Genomic DNA, 16,436 nt, shown 5'->3' on the forward strand with positions numbered 1-16,436 from the left:
CCCCCCCCCCCCCCCCAAAACATGAAAAGCACCTCCCAGACTGACCAGGGTAACCAGTGACTGCACTGTGTATGTGTCCTGATGCTGGACCTGACCCCGCCTCTGTAGCCTGCTAAAGGTGACTGTCCTGTCCAATTACCAAGCCCCTTCCCCCCCTCCAGACAGACTCTCCCTCAAAAGAACCTGACCGAAACAGTAATGAACAGAAACAAACATTTTATTGCGAACCAGACATGAAACGTGGGGGGTGAAACTTGGACGGGGGCTTGTGTGAGGTGGGTAGGAAAGGACTTATGAAATTTTGGGGAATGTCAGCCTTCTACTGCTAGAGCAGTCTGCAGGGGTTGATTGAAAGTTTTAACGGCCCTTGCCGCCCCTCCTTCTTTGGACTTTGGGTGAGGGTGGTGTGGGACTTGGTGGCGGGTGAGGGCGGTTACAGATAGACTGCAGCGGGGCTCTGTCCTCCTGCCTCCGGTCTTGCAGAACATCCACAAGGCGCCGGAGCGTGTCCGTTTGCTCCCTCATTAGTCCAAGCAGCTTTTCAGTAGCCTGTTGGTCCTCCTGACGCCACCTCTCCTCCCGTTCCATGACTGCTCGGTGCATTTGTGACAAGTTCTCCCTCCACTGTGTCTGCTGGGCTGCCTGGGCTCGGGAGCAGCCCATTAGTTCTGTGAACATGTCTTCACGCGTCTTCTTCTTCCTCCGCCTAATCTGCGCTAGCCTCTGGGAGTGTGCTGACAGGCTGGGTTGGGAGACAGTCGCAGATGTGTCTGTGTGAATTTTAAAAAGGGAGTGAATTCCTGAGACAGATAAATGAAATTGTATACAAAGAACCTAGTCTTTCTCTGTGAACAAGACCATGCACTGAACCTCTCACATGCGCACTCAGGACAAGGTCGAATTTTCGGCCGTCGCCTTCAGTGCCTGTGGACTTGCGGAGGTCTTGGAGTGTTCAGAGAACTGTGGCTGGAGACCTGAACTTCTGGAGCGGGCAATAATGGTAAGCCGCAGACTTGTGGCTGCTTAAAACTCCAGCTGTAGCACTGGCCTCCTTTCACATTGAAAGCAATGCCAGTCTCTGCTGCCAGCAATCAGGACAGCATCAACTCTGCCCCTGTCCCACCCCCTCGCGGCTGTCCCAGGGAAAGATCCCTGTATGCTGCCCCTCTCCCTCCACCGCGTGGCTGTAAAGCAGTCCCAATACTAACAGTCCCCTCCCTAATTCAAAGCAGGGCGTCATGAGCGACATCACCCTCCTGAGGATCCCGGACACCCAGAGAGAACGCATGCTGCGGGAAAGCATGCAGAAACCGGGGCCGTATGCCGCCATGCTATGTCGGGCCATGATCCCCGAGTACCTGATTGTGGCATGGAGGGGACATGTCTGCTACCACGGAGGGCCCACTAAGATCGCCCTACCCCGGAACCTGATCAACAGGCTTGAGCTCTACCTCCACGAGACCTACGAGGAGTTCTCCTACGAGGATTTCTCGTCGATCCCCGGCCACATTGACCGGATTTTCGCGTAGGTGCACTGGGACTTTGGAGTGGAGCGTCTTGGGCCTGGGAATCATGTAGTAACGGACATTGTGAAATTTTTTTAAAATACTTGGGACTAAATTGAGAAGAGCCTAAGACAGAGAAATCATGCAAAACCCATTTGTTACCTTTGTAAATATTCCTGTTTTGTACCTGATTATTTTTTTACTAGTTTACAGCACTTTTATAAATATACATTGTTAATAGTATAAATATTACCGTTCTGTTTTAAATAAATGTTTACATGTTTACAGCACTTACTGCTTGATCCGTCCCCTGATTCTGTGTCCGGGGTAAGGGATGGGGACGGTTGGTACGGGATCTCGGTAAGGGTGATGAAGAGCTCCTGGCTGTCGGGGAAATCAGCGGTGCCAGCGCTGTCGACTGCCTCGTCCTCCTCATCTCCTTCCTCCTCTTCCCCGTCCGCTGTCATGTCCGACATGATCCCATCCTCGGAGTCCACGGTCAGGGGTGGGGTAGTGGTGGCGGCCGCTCCCAGGATGGAATGCAGTGCCTCGTAGAAACGGGATGTGTGGGGCTGGGATCCGGAGCGTCCGTTAGCCTCTTTGGTTTTTTGGTAGCCTTGTCTCAGCTCCTTGATTTTCACGCGGCACTGCGTTGCATCCCGGCTGTAGCCTCTCTCTGCCATGGCTTTGGAGATCTTCTCGTAGATCTTAGCATTCCTTCTTTTGGAGCGCAGCTCTGAAAGCACGGACTCATCGCCCCACACTGCGATGAGATCCAAGACTTCCCGATCAGTCCATGCTGGGGCCCTCTTTCTATTGGATTGCACGGCCATCTCTGCTGGAGAGCTCTGCATAGTTGCCACTGCTGCTGAGCTCCCCTCGATGTCCAAAGAGGAACTGAGATTCAAACTGCCCAGACAGGAAAATGAAAATGAATTCAAATTTTCCCGGGGGTGTGGCTGGTCAGAGCATCCGAGCTCGGACTGCTGTCCAGAGCGTCAACAGAGTGGTGCACTGTGGGATAGCTCCCGGAGCTATTACCGTCGATTTCCATCCACACCTAGCCTAATTCGATATGGCCATGTCGAATTTAGCGCTACTCCTCTCGTTGGGGAGGATTACAGAAATCGATTTAAAGAGAGCTTTATGTCGAACTAAATGGCTTCCTGGTGTGGACGGGTGCAGGGTTAATTCGATATAACGGCGCTAAAGTCGACATAAAAGCCTAGTGTAGACCAGGCCTAAGGTGCCACAAGGACTCCTCACAGTTTCATTTATTAAGTGATAACCCACCTGCAGTTTTCTTGCCATAGCAACCACTTCATGGTCTGGAGAGTTGTATTTGTAGCAATTCATAAACATTAATCGAATATCTGCAGCAAACTCTTGTGTATCTTTATATTCATAGTTATCCATTTTCTTCTATGAGGAAACAATAATGAAGTTGCATTTTAGACGATCTAAAGTTTAAGATACAGACTATGTATCTGGGACTTAACGCCAAATGTAAAAGTCAAGGAAGATTGATACTTCCAGCATCAGAATAAATCTGGTGCAGTAGGGTTACCATACTGCAGAAGCTCCAAAACCACCATTTAAAATAAATAAATAAATCGCAGCCACCACACAACCTCATACACCACCTAGCCTCTTCTGACTTAGAATATTCTGTTGCAAATATTAACTGTCAGCAATATAACTTTATTGAATTAAAGCTATGATACTAACAAGTTTTGAATAACTAAACTTTCTGCTATAGTACCAAAAATCTTTAGCTAATGTTCAGTTATAGATTATAAGGAATCCGCATTTATTCTGCATGTGTCCTGTCTTTAATTTGTATTGTAAGTCACGTAGATGACTGAAATACTCTGTAAATAAATCCAGGCCAAGGTTTTTCAATAAATAAAAATAAATATGGGCACTTAGAGTTGGGTTCCCAGACCCTAATTTAGCTACCTAAATAAGTGGCCTAATTTTCAGAAGAACTGAGTACCTGACCACTCCATTGAAGTCAGTGGGAGCCATTAAGTTCTCAACTCTTCTGAAACTTAGGCCACTTATTTAGGTAGCTAAATTAGGGTCTGGGAACCCAACTTTAGAAATCAACATTTTATAAAAATAGGTATCCATTTTTTCAGTCATTGACTACACTGTCTAAAGGACTTATTTTGTTTCTTATAAATGGGGACAAACATGACAAAGTTTGAATTATCTCCCTACCACTTAAGATGGGGGAGCAGTTAAGTTTAAGACAAAACAGGGAGCTTACACAGTTGAGACATCTGGGTGTCTGAGGTTTCAGATTGCATCATGAGAGTGAGCCTTGAAGGGCTAGAGTGATGCTTAAGTACTGGGAAAGCGATAGAGACTATCGCCTGTTTTTATATATGCTGACAGTAGTCATTTATAAAGTGACCCAAAAGGTACTTTGACATGTGCCCTGATGGGTTTATACAGATAGGCTAGAGACTTGGAAAGCTTGCACCACCACCAGACGTTTGCTTGAGTGAAAAGTCTTAACTGTAATTTAAGCCCTTTTACTAATTTTTAAGCTCAGTTCACCCTACAAGTAAGCAAACTAATTACTTTACCAGTTAATCAACAACATGAAATAAATAAGCATAAGACACTATGTACAGCAAGTTATGTAGTCTTTGTGCCTCAGTTTACTTTCCTTAAAGAACCAAGTCTTCATGACATTTTCAGATTCAATTTAAAAGGTATATTTAATTTAGGACCATAAATCCCCTACACACGAGAATAAACCAGAGTTGTGAATCTAGCCAAAACCCCTTACCTTAATAGTTCCAAGGTCTATAGGGCATTTCATGGTATCATGGTGGTCATTGAGCCCCAAAGCTGTAATGTCTACAGGTTTATAGAAAGGCCAAGCATATGATGCATGTTTCTTTGCAAACATTTCTTTAAGGATCTCACTACAATGCTTTAGTTGTTCTGATAATTGAACATTTTTGACAACTTCAAGTGGCTGTTGAGAATCTGGCAAGTCTTTCTTTAGATAACTGTCTGGTACACTACATTCACTTTCTCCTCTACATATTTTAGCAATTTTTGGTTCATTAAGTGCTGGAGAAGATTCACAGCTTGCTGTGGATATTGTAGTAGTATCAGCCTTTCTTTTCACACCCTTTTTAACCTAGAAAACAAAAGTTTACATAGAATATTTCAAGTAACTAGAATGGCACAATTCCACGATAAATAGCAAAAGAGAAACTTTTTTTGTTTAGTTTTTTTTTTTTTTTAGACAAAAGCTTCTGTATTTTTTCTCCACAACTGTTAAATATAAAATTGTAGAAACAAGTTCAAGACCTACATTTTCAGCAAAGTGTTACAATCTAGCATCAGGTGTAAGGCTTTCTTCTTTAGAGTTGGAAGAAAAGTGTACTACAGTTTTATTTATTTTGCGGTCATTTAAGTAGGGTGAAATCTCAAAAAAGTTACTGGATTATGAAGTTGACATAAGAACAGCCACCAGCAAATACAAATATTCCTGCACTCCAGTATTTGAGGCCTAATTAGAGGCCATGAGTACAAGCTTTTAGCTCTTAGGTTTGGTCTAACATTGTGCTGCCTCTGGTTTGGAAGAGATACAATATATGCACTTTGCCACTAACTCACTAAATACTCAAATACATATTTTTACTTTTCTGAAAAAGGTCTGGGAGAGAGCATGCATGTTTCCAGCTGGAATAGTTGAAACAACACTAGTTGATATGAGATGGTTTGATCTAACCAAAATGGCGTGTTTTCACACACAGGTCCAGATAGCAGCTATTGTTTTTGGTAGCTCATACAAAAGAGTTGTTTAAGATAAATCTACAATAGAATAGTTAACAGGTAGTATGGTTATTTTGAAAATTGAGCATTTCCAATCATATCATGGACTTAGTTTACATTAAAACTAGGTCAGTTCCTTTTGAATATTTAATTTTGAAGTTAAGCAGAGATCTGTCCCCATAGTGGGAAACCACCTTTAACTCAACATAAAGCAAAGCTACCAGTCTCTCAAACCATCTTTCTAACAAACAAACATTCATTAACTCATCTGAGCACAAAGAAAAGCAAAACACCAAGATTTAAATATGCAGTAACCATACTTTTTGACTCAACCTCTGCCCTATATACTGTAATTAGTGCTGCCCCACTTATTCGAGAGATCAGAAATGGTGTATTAAAAAAAAAAAATCTACATTTTGTAAGATGCAAGATAAATAGGTTGTGCTTATTCACAGTGCACTATGTTAAATGGTGTTCCATTAGTTTTGTGCATTGTGATCCACACTATACATGGATGTGCCAACTACTGCCCCAGACAGTATCAATCTACTTTCATTAGAAGCCAGTATACAAAATGTAACTTACTTTTGTTATAGGTAGCGTGGCTGACATTAAGGTAGTCGATTGAGCCATTGACAGAGGGGCTAACACAAGCTGCTGTGGTACTGGAGTCATCACGTGAGGCTGCTTAACAATGCTTTCCAGTTGCTTCTGCAGTTGATTTTGCTCAGTGGTACAAACTCCTGAATCAGGCAGCTGAGGTCCTAATAAATCAAACCAATTTACACTGAGATGTGTACTTTGGTGTCCCAACAATTCCAGTCCTATGTTCTTATAGAAGAGATCTTCTAGGTCATCAAGTCCAGTCTCCTGTCATTGCAGGCAACTTAGTCATAATCCCATTGATGAACGTATCAAACCCCCCATCTTTACATTCCAGTCATAACATTTCCTTTCACAAAGCTCCTGTTGGTAGGCCCAAAGGCTACATGGTCTTATTTTCAATTGACCAAATACTTACCTGCAATTGGTGCTCTCTGAAGCTATACATAAGCGCAACAATTACCACTCTTGCATCCATGCTCCTAATGCAAGACCAGGTGGGGACTCTCCTGGTTCAGATCTGAAGTGCTAGTTCAGCAACGGAGCCATAGTGCCCCCAAGAGTCTTCAACTGAGTTAATGCCCTTGAAAAAAACTGAACTAAAACTATTTATCTGTGAAAGCAATAGTTCGTTAAATCATCTTTTTTTCAGAGAGAGAGAGAGAGAGGCTTTTTTAGGTCTCTGTTCTTGGAAATTGAATTTCTCCATTGAGGTCTCATTTGGATTAAAAAAAAAAAAAAGTGGAATAGAATAGAAGTAGTACTGGAACTAGAAACAGATACCAGATAAACAGTGATGACAGAAATCCTCTCTATAATTTAAGTTCTACTAAGAGCCCAATATTCCAAAAGTAAGTTTACTAATTTGGAGAAGCACTTAGGTAGTCAGCTTGGAAAAGGAATTCTGTAAGACCGCTTAAGCAAGCTAATCACTGTTGCTTGAATTCCTCAAGTTAATAATTTATAGTTGTGTACTCCAAGTGGCTGCCCTCATAAATCTCCCATGTGAAGTCTGATTGAAGGTTCAGTGTAGAGGCAGACGCTCCTTTAACGTGACCCTAAAAATCAAAGGCCTGCCAAACGTGTAACAATAAAATATTAGCTTGGCCAAACAATAAGAGGTGGTTCTCAGAGAGCGGAACATGTTGTAGTGATAAGCAAGAGAGGTTGGGTAGGTTATCGCAGGACATTAGTTATTCCACATGAAGTCCTTAAGATCTTTGAAACAGATTGTGGAAGAGAACCTCCCTGTGATGGGTGTAAGAATAATCTTGATAGGTGACTTATTGAAACTGAATCTTGATACCAGCTCTGAAAGTAGTAAGATTCATTTACAGTATCACCTCGTTAATGAAGAATTTAATGTAAGATGGAATGGCACCAAAATGGGGCACCAAAAATAGAATACCATTTATTTAAATATTTTTGGATGTTTTCTACATTTTCAAATATATTGATTTCAATTACAACACAGAATACAAAGTGTACAGTGCTCACTTTATATTTACTTTTGATTACAAGTATTTGCACTGTTAAAAGAGAGAGTATTTTTCAATTCACCCAATACAAGTACTGTAGTGCAATCTCTTGATCATGAAAGTTGAACTTACAAATGTAGACTTATGTACAAAAAAAACCCCTGCATTCAAAAATAAAACCATGTAAAATTTTTGAGCCTGCAAGTTCACTCAGTCCAGCCAATCGCTCAAACAAACAAGTTTGTTTACATTTGCAGGAGATAATGCTGCCTGCTTCCTGTTTACAATGTCACCTGAAAGTGAGAACAGGCATTTGCATGGCACTGTTGTAGCCAGCGCTGCAAGATATTTACGTGCCAGGTAGGGTGACCAGACAGCAAGTGTGAAAAATCGGGACGGGGGTGAGGAGTAATAGGAGCCTATAGAAGAAAATGCCCCAAATATCAGGACTGTCCCTATAAAATAGGGACATCTGGCCACCCTAGTGCCAGATGGGCTAAAGATTCATATGTTCCTTCATGCTTCAACCACCATTCCAGGGGACATGCGTCCATGCTGATGATGGGTTCTGCTCAATAATCCAAAGCAGTGCAGACTGATGCACGGTTCATTTTCATCATCTGAGTCAGATGTCACCAGTAGAAGGTTGATTTTCTTTTTTGGTAGTTTCCACATCGGAGTGTTGCTCTTTTAAGACTTCTGAAAGCATGCTCCACGCCTCGTCCCTCTCAGATTTTGGAAGGCACTTCAGATACTTAAACCTTGGGTCGTGTGCTGTAGCTATCTTTAGAAATCTCATATTGGAACCTTCTTTACATTTTGTCAAATCTGCAGTGAAAGTGTTCTTAAAATGAAGAACATGTGCTGGGTCATCATCCGAGACTGCTATAATATATGGCAGAATGCGGGCAAAACAGAGCAGGAGACATACAATTCTCCCACAAGGAGTTCAGTCACAAATTTAATTAACACATCATCAGCATGGAAGCATGTCTTCTAGAATGATGGCTGAAACATGAATGTTTAGCATATCTGGCACATAAATACCTTGCAATGCCGGCTACAAAAGTGCCATGCAAATGCCTGTTCTCACTTTCTGGTGGCATTGTAAACAAGAAGCGGGCAGCATTATCTCCTGTAAATGTAAACAACCTTATTTGTCTTAGCGATTGGCTGAACAAGAAGTAGGACTGAGTGGACTTGCAGGCTCTAAAATTTTACATGGTTTTATTTTTGAATGCAGTTTTTTTGTACATAGTTCTACATTGTAAGTTGCACTTTCATGACAAAGACTGCACTACAGTACTTTCATGAGGTGAACTATAAAATACTATGTTTTGTTTATCATTTTTACAATGAAAATATTTGTAATAAAATATACACTTTGTATTGTGTTGTAATTGGAATAAATATATATGAAAATGTAGGAAAACATCCAAAATATTTAATAAATTTAAATTGGTATTCTATTGTTTAACAGTGCAATTAAAACTGCGATTAATCTCGATTAATTTTTTTAATTGCGATTAATTTGAGTTAGTCACATGATTTAACTGCGATTAATCAAGAGCCCTATTATAAATACATTTGTTTATACAGCACCTTTAATCAGCAGATCACACGTCTGTGAAATGCTCAGAAGCATCTTAATTTTACAGAAAGAGAAGCAGAGGTACAAGAATACCAGTGACGAGCTGCCAGAATGTTAATAACCAGTTCCCTACTGGGTCTTCGGCGGCAGGTCCTTCATTTGCTCCGGGTTTTCAGTGGCACTTCGGCGGCGGGTCCTTGAGTGCCGCCGAAGACCCGGCGTGAGTGAACGACCCGCCGCCGAAGTGCCGACGACAACCCGGTAGGGAACCAGTTATTAAGTGCCTCCCGGTGAGTACAAGCTCGAGACCCCCGACCCTAACTGCCCCCCCAGGACCCCACCCAACTCGCCCCGCTCCCGGTCCCTGACTGTCCCGATCCCATCCACCATCATCCTGACAGACCCCTGGAACTCCCACGCCTACCCAACCCCCCGTTCCCTGTCCCCTCACCGCCCCCCCAGAACCTCCGCCCCCTCCAACCACTCCCTGCCCCTTACCCAACCCCTCCTCCCAGCCCCAGCCCGGCCCCCTTACCATGCTGCTCAGGGCAGCGTGTATGGATGCCGCGCGCCCTGCTGGAGCTCGCAGCCCCACCCCCTACCATGCCACTCAAAGCGTCAGGAGCTGCCGAGCTGCCCAGGAGCAGTCCAGAGCGTTGGCGCTGGGCTCTGTCAGAGTGGGGAAGGGGTCAGGGGAGCCTCCCCAGCCGGGAGCTCAGGCGAGCCGGACAGGACGGTCCCACGGGCAGGAGTTTGTCCACCCCTTTAACAACCGGTTCATGCGAACCGGGTCCAGCTCACCACTGAAGAATACTAAACAATTTTATCAATGACAAACAGTAATTTAGTGACAGAGATAAGAATAGAAAACCGGATAGCTCTTGACCTGCACACCTCTGCTCTCACACCTGGAAGGAAGGCTAACACAGATTTGCATTTCCCTCTTCAAATACTTAGTATACTTTTAAGTTAGGAAGTTAAAAGTAAAATATTAACTAGCTTAGTTTTTTTTATTGCAAGTCAATTATGGAATATATGCACTGCACTACTTCTCCTTTCAGGAAGCATCTTTCATCAGATGGATAAACCATTTTTCCTATAACTATACTACTGTACCTGTTAATTGTCAATTCAGAGAATGAGCTAAACCTCAAACTCATGTCAAAAGGTAGAATTTTTTTTTTTAAGTTATTCAGCGAGAACTGGAGAGGGTATTTATTATTGGCATATTGAACCTGCTTAAAACCTTGAAGCAATTTTTTGCCTGTCTACTGAATTCCAGGAAAATCAAGTGACAGTTGTCATTTTGTGAAATACAGAGTCCTGACCCCAACTGCTCCACAGCAAAGTTTAGTAGCATTAGGTTTTAGTCCAAATAGTAAATTGCTTACAGTCGCCATAAAATTTTACCATTCTGATATTCTTGACAAGTCTATAGCTCTCCCACAATTTGATGTTTACAAAAAAAGTTGTAATTAAAATTTGAACTGTTAGCAAGTTAATACATTAACACTGTATGTAGTCTAGTATTTACCTTCTTGTTTCTTTCCTTTTCTTTTCCCTTTGTTGACAATCACTATTTTCTCTTCTGGAGGCATTTGTGCCATTTTCTGCATAAATACTTTTTCTAGCTCTTGTGCCATAAAAACAATGTCATCGCCTGGCTGCAAGATATACCGGTAATTATGTTTGTAAATCACAGAATATAGGCAATATGCTTTAATAATACAAGAGTATTACATTCAGTAGCATTATAATATACCCATGTTCTGTAGCATCATACATTACAAGTTTACGGTCAATCTGAAATCAGACTATAGGGTCTCTAAATAAAGTCTGATTACAGAACAGCCTTAAAAGGGTTACATAACCCACCTCACCAGTTCCACAAGTTATGATCATATTGAAAGACTAAATGCCCCTCCACCCCTTTATTATTTCCTTCTATATTTCCCCAACCATCCCACTGCTACACTGAGACAAGTTTCAGGCTGTTCACTTGAGCATCCTTCAAATCCTGAGGATACGGCAATCAAGTATTAAAACAAAACTGCCTGCGTTTGCCACGCATAAGCAGCATTTTAAAAGTTGCTTCTTCCGTTGGTCTGTCACACACTATTTTGTCAGTCATTATACATTGCAAAGCTCATCTATTCACCGAGCTTCCCGATAAGCTTTTTAATTGTTAGACATGTTTGTTGTGCGATTACATGGGCTATGTTGTGTAGTGTTGTAGTGGGTTTGTTGGTAGTATCCTTGTGTGGGGACATTTATCCTTTTGATAAATTGTACAGATGGCTAGAAGTTGACTAGGTGCTTTTGGTAAGTTTGAATAAATATTAGCAGCCTATTTAAATAAATGTTTCCCATTAAAATTCAGAGACACATTAAGTTACTTGGCCATTACAAGTAACAAAATGCATCAATAGCGAACTTTCAGAATTGGGTATATGGCCTACTGAACACTATACACATTTACTACATTCCCCTCTTTTTAGCATTTTACATACCTTGTTATACACATAGCAGTTCGTGAACATAGTTTTAAAGTCTTCAATGCAATCTGTAGCTTTTGTATAATAATTATGTTCCAAACGCTTTTTAATTGTGCTCAAGTCCATGGGTTTCTTAATGATATTATAATAATCCTGTAGTTTTGAAAAGATGGTTAAAAACCATACAATTTGTGAATTTAATTAAAGATTAATAAGAGTTACTAGGACATGAGTGCTCTTGTACATTTGAGGACAACCTGTTAACTTTCACAGGAGAATAAAACTACTATGTTGCTGAATTTGGAATAGGAACATTCCATTAAAAGAAAACTTTCCTTCAGGTTTAAAGTTACCATTAAAAGCATCGTAAGTGCCACAACAGCAGAGGTATTATGGAACTTAATTTCTTTGTACTCCTCCCATTGCCTGATAGATTTTTTTTTTTAAAAGTGTTCATTTCAATAGTATTAGGACGATGTAGATAAATGGCACTTCTGCTAGGAAAAATAGTTCTCTTGTATAGCACTTTTCATCTGTTGGTCTCAAAGCAATTTACAAGTGAAAATAAGCATCCCCATTTCCCAGATGGAGAAATGGAAGCAAAGACAGGCAAAGAGACTTGCACAAAATTGCAGGCAGAGCTGGGAAGAGAGTCTAGGTCTCTTGATGTCTGCCCAGTACATTATCCATTGGGCCATGGTGCTTCCCTAAAAACAAAGGTGAATTCAAGTCCTAGCTGACTGACTCTTAAATTAAAATAAAAATTTTAAAAAAAATAGAGTCCTAGTAGAATTGCTCACTTCCACCTCTGGGAATTAGCACACAGTTGTTAATTTCTAGGTTAGAAGAAATCAGAAACATTCAACAGTTTTACACTCCCATTAACTGGTTTACATATGCTTCAAATAATTAAGTTAGTAATAACGACCTCTGAAGCACCTCTAACAAGATCAATTTATCCACTGGAACAAAAGGCTAAATACATCATAATAATGTTTAAGTGTCTGTTCAACCACATGACGAGAAGAACATTTAAACTACACAGCTAAAAAACAGCTATTGTCAAAATACTGATCTCTTCTGCCACCTCCTGTCCCCTTTCGGTGTCAGAAGAGTAAAGTTAGATATTCGTTGTCCTTGTAATGAAGCCAGACAGAATTTATTGTAGATTATGCAAAAGTTGAAGCTACACTATTTCCGAAAGTATGTGTTAAATTCTAAGTGGCTGCCTTAGAAATTTGAAGAGGCAGAACTGTCCTGAGGCTAACTACAATTGTTGCCACAACTTTGAATGAATGACCTACAATATTAACCTTAAGTGACAGTTTCTCCTAAGAACAAAAACAAAATACAGACGACAGTCACTTTGACAGTGCTTTTGGACAAACTGACCAAATGAGTTTGTCAAGAGAAACAGCTATGGATAAAGGGTTTTGTCTGCTGCTCCAAATAACACCAATTGTCTGGAGGGTCTGATTTATAAGAAAATGTTAAAAGAACTAAGTATTTATACCATAGCTTGGTTAAGTAACAACTACGTAACGGAAACAATTTATAAATGGCTGGTACGTGTGAGCACTAATGAAAGGCAAGTTTAAGGGTAATCTAAGAGGATAACCAGGAGAAACTTGACTGAGTTGAGAAATTATAAACCTAAGAGCAAGATCTTTCAGCATATTAAAAGTCTAAGGGCAGTTGTGGTGGAAGCCCCATTCCTTGACAAGACTAGAATAATATATACCCCTTCACCCCCCCCAAAAAAATCAGAAAGAACACAGCAGCATCCTGAAGGAGTTCAGAGTTGGGTAACAATAATGGTTCAAGGCATAAAACCTCATATTGAGGGAGACTGGGATTGCATAACCTCAAATGCAAAAATAAGAGTATACAATATAATGAATGTTATTGAGAAAATAGAATGAACAGAAGTTTGATTTGTCTCATAATACAAGAAGGAAAAGTCAGTGACCCCAAATTGTGCAGAGAGTTTAGAACTGATAAAAGGAAGCACTTTCCCCCACCGAATAAACAGTTTGCTTGTGGAACTCATTGCCACAGGATCTCATTAAGACCTTGTAAAGCTCTTGATGACAATTCTATCCCGAGTTAATTGTAAAAAACAAACAAACAAGGGTTTGGGCAGGGATAAGAGCACTCATACTTCAGTGCATAAGCCAAAAACTATTCAGGGTTAGGAGAAAGCTTTATTTGGGGACAAGTAATCCCATAATCACTTGTTGGGGTTTGTTACACCTTTCTTTGGCATTGTTCAGAAACAGATCCTTAGTGACACACTACTGGTCCACTGGTCTGATTCAGTATGGCATTTGCTATGTTTCTAAGCCTTCTTTGGTAGGGTAATAGAAAGATGTTAGGTCATCTAGTTGATTTCCATTCTTTTAATTTTATAATGTGCTATTTCAGAAAATAAAGTATTCATTGGTCCAGACAGAGATTGATGCTATAATCCAGCATTTAGGGCACTCACCTAGGATGTGGGACACTCGGGTTCAAGTCCCTGCTCTAAATCAAGTAGAGTGGGGATTCAAATCTGGGTCTCCCACATCCCAGGTGAGCAGCCTAACCCCTGGGCTGTGACTGGATATACACATTTTTGAGAGGAAGTCTATAGTACAAGCAAGAACCAAGCCATTGAAAACAACCCTCATATCTCAAGGACTTCCAAACTGAGAAATGTGGCTAGCCTTCTTTTAGGAAGTATGCATACATTTGTAGGTGATTTTAAGAATGGAATATTGCCTTTTTAAGTTTCTTGAAGGTTATCTAAGGGGGTCTGCTATTAAAGTGTTGCACTACATAGAAAATGAAAGTTAAAAATCAGAAGTTCGGTCTTTCACTTAAAAGTCAAGACAATTTTGGATTACCACAATGAGCTATGCTGGTCAACTGATGTGTAATTCTGTATTTGAAATGGAGATTTTGACAGGACAGATATAGGGAGAAACTAGCGAGAAAATGACCGCACATTCTTAATTCTTTCATCACTCAAACAAGTTAAAGTCTCAGGTTGCCCCTACATCAAGGCCCCAAAAGAGTGAGTGAAAGCCATACAGCAGGCATATGGTGTTGAGGAAGTCTCACAAGGTTTATTTTTTTAAACCCTTAGTATTTGTATTCATCTTCTCTGCACTGTAGAAAAAAAAATAAGTGATACACTGTCAGCATAACAGAGGAAGAAGCTTATGAGCATCATCGGTCAGTTTCACCACCTTCCAGTCAGAGAGACAGGATGATTACTGAAAAAAAGTAATCCATTAATTTCCTGGTGTAAAGTGTTAATTGCTTGGACATTTCACAAACAAGACCAAATGTCAATCAAACAAACATTCTCTAAAACATAATGCATCTTCAATAGTCAATATTTTCTAATAAATCTTACATGCATAAAAGTAAATATAGCATATTAAACTGTTCCAAAGGTGCCGTATTTTCAGATTATGAAGCATTAAGAAGTGTCAACCTCTTAGGGGTGCGTCAGAGGTGTTGACAGTATTCTCAGAACCCTGAACTAAAGTTTGAATGGACACAATGCTCTATAAACAGTTTAAAAGATGTCAGGAAACTATTGACTATTTTAAGAGCAGGTGTCTTTAGAAGGGTACCCCACTCCCACCCCCCAAGAGAAAGCTTTTTCTAGTGGGAAATTCATCTGGGTTTCTCTTTCTAATATTTCTCTTGTGCACATCAGGTCCCTGACACATCTTTAAACATTCCACCAGAAACTCAAATGAGGCCTTAGAACAGACAAACATAACATTAAATCAGGATGGAATTTGACAAGTTGCATCAGATTTTCAGTGATAGAAACTATTTGGATTTTCTCCACTCCGGAGAAAGCAGCTGCAAGATCTCAGACAGACCTTCTAGCTACTTATTGGAGATAATAATGTTTACAAGCAAGTATAATTTCCTGACAGTTCCTATCATAATATAGTGATGGAGGAGTAAAGGCCTGGGCTAAGAGTCTGTGCTGCACCTCTGAGGCTAGGTCTACACTACAGCGGGGGTCCGACCTAAGATACGCAACTTCAGCTACGTGAATACCGTAGCTGAAGTTGCGTATTTTAGGTCGACTTACCTGGCTGTGAGGACGGGGGAAAGTGGACCGCTGCCGCGCTGCTGTCGACTCCGCTGCCGCCTCTTGCCGTGGTGGATTTCCGGAGTCGACGGCAGAGCGATCAGGGATCGATTTTATCGCGTCTTCACTAGACGCGATAAGTCGATCCCAGAAAACCAATTGCCTGCCGCCGGACCCTCCGGTAAGTGTAGACAAGCCCTAAGAAGTGCAGCTCAGGGGTAGCTGCGTGGGGTGGTTTAAGACCCCTATATAGATTTCCCCATCCTGGGCTGCTTTGGGGGCTGAAATACTTCTGGCATAATGTAGACAGTCCTGGGGGCCTAAACTGCAGCACTGCCCAGAATCTCTGTAGAGTAGCAGACTTTGTTTTTTAAAGCCAACATTTCAGTTCACCTTTAAGATTTCACTTGCTTATTCTTCAAATATAAGGCTTAATACAATACTCAAATGGAGTCTTACAGGAAGGTTTAGTGCTGCAGCATCTACAGGCTGGTGAAATGGCCAGGAAAAGTTGTGTCTCCACATAGCTTTCATGACCACCCTCTGTAAATACTGAAGTTGATTTGTTAAACAGCCAGTTTTTTTAGGATTGATATATTCTGGCGGTGGAGGATTAACAATAGTTGGATACTGTTGATTTGGAACAGACATCTTTAGCGAGTTTCTATAGCCACATGTTCCAAGGTCTGTTGTAGCATCAATCTGTGAAGAAAAAAATAAGTTTTAATATAAATTAGTTTAAATATTGTGGGACAAACCAAGTCAGGAAAAGTATAAACTTTCAGTACATAAGGTGAAAGACTGCTACATGCAATACTAAACACATTAGTTTTTAGTTCCTTTAATGAAACAGTTCATTGGATG

The 16,436-nt window shown here is 41.0% G+C and overlaps 1 protein-coding gene across 1 annotated transcript in view; it reads right to left on the reverse strand.

Annotated features, from left to right (window-relative positions):
• LOC112109881 (bromodomain testis-specific protein) overlaps positions 1–16,223 on the reverse strand; it is a 50,590-nt gene extending 34,367 nt beyond the window's left edge. Inside the window, exons 1-6 of the mRNA XM_026655771.1 lie at positions 16,032–16,223; positions 11,489–11,626; positions 10,513–10,642; positions 5,892–6,070; positions 4,306–4,665; positions 2,799–2,927 (exon numbers count right to left, since the gene is read on the reverse strand). Coding sequence (XP_026511556.1) covers positions 2,799–2,927; positions 4,306–4,665; positions 5,892–6,070; positions 10,513–10,642; positions 11,489–11,626; positions 16,032–16,223 — 1,128 coding nt within the window. The remainder of the gene's footprint in view (positions 1–2,798; positions 2,928–4,305; positions 4,666–5,891; positions 6,071–10,512; positions 10,643–11,488; positions 11,627–16,031) is intronic.
• Positions 16,224–16,436: the final 213 nt, after the last annotated feature.

Source organism: Terrapene carolina, unplaced genomic scaffold, assembly GCF_002925995.2.
Source record: "Terrapene carolina triunguis isolate 2854851 unplaced genomic scaffold, T_m_triunguis-2.0 Scaffold211, whole genome shotgun sequence".
Classification (NCBI taxonomy): Eukaryota; Metazoa; Chordata; order Testudines; family Emydidae; genus Terrapene; species Terrapene triunguis.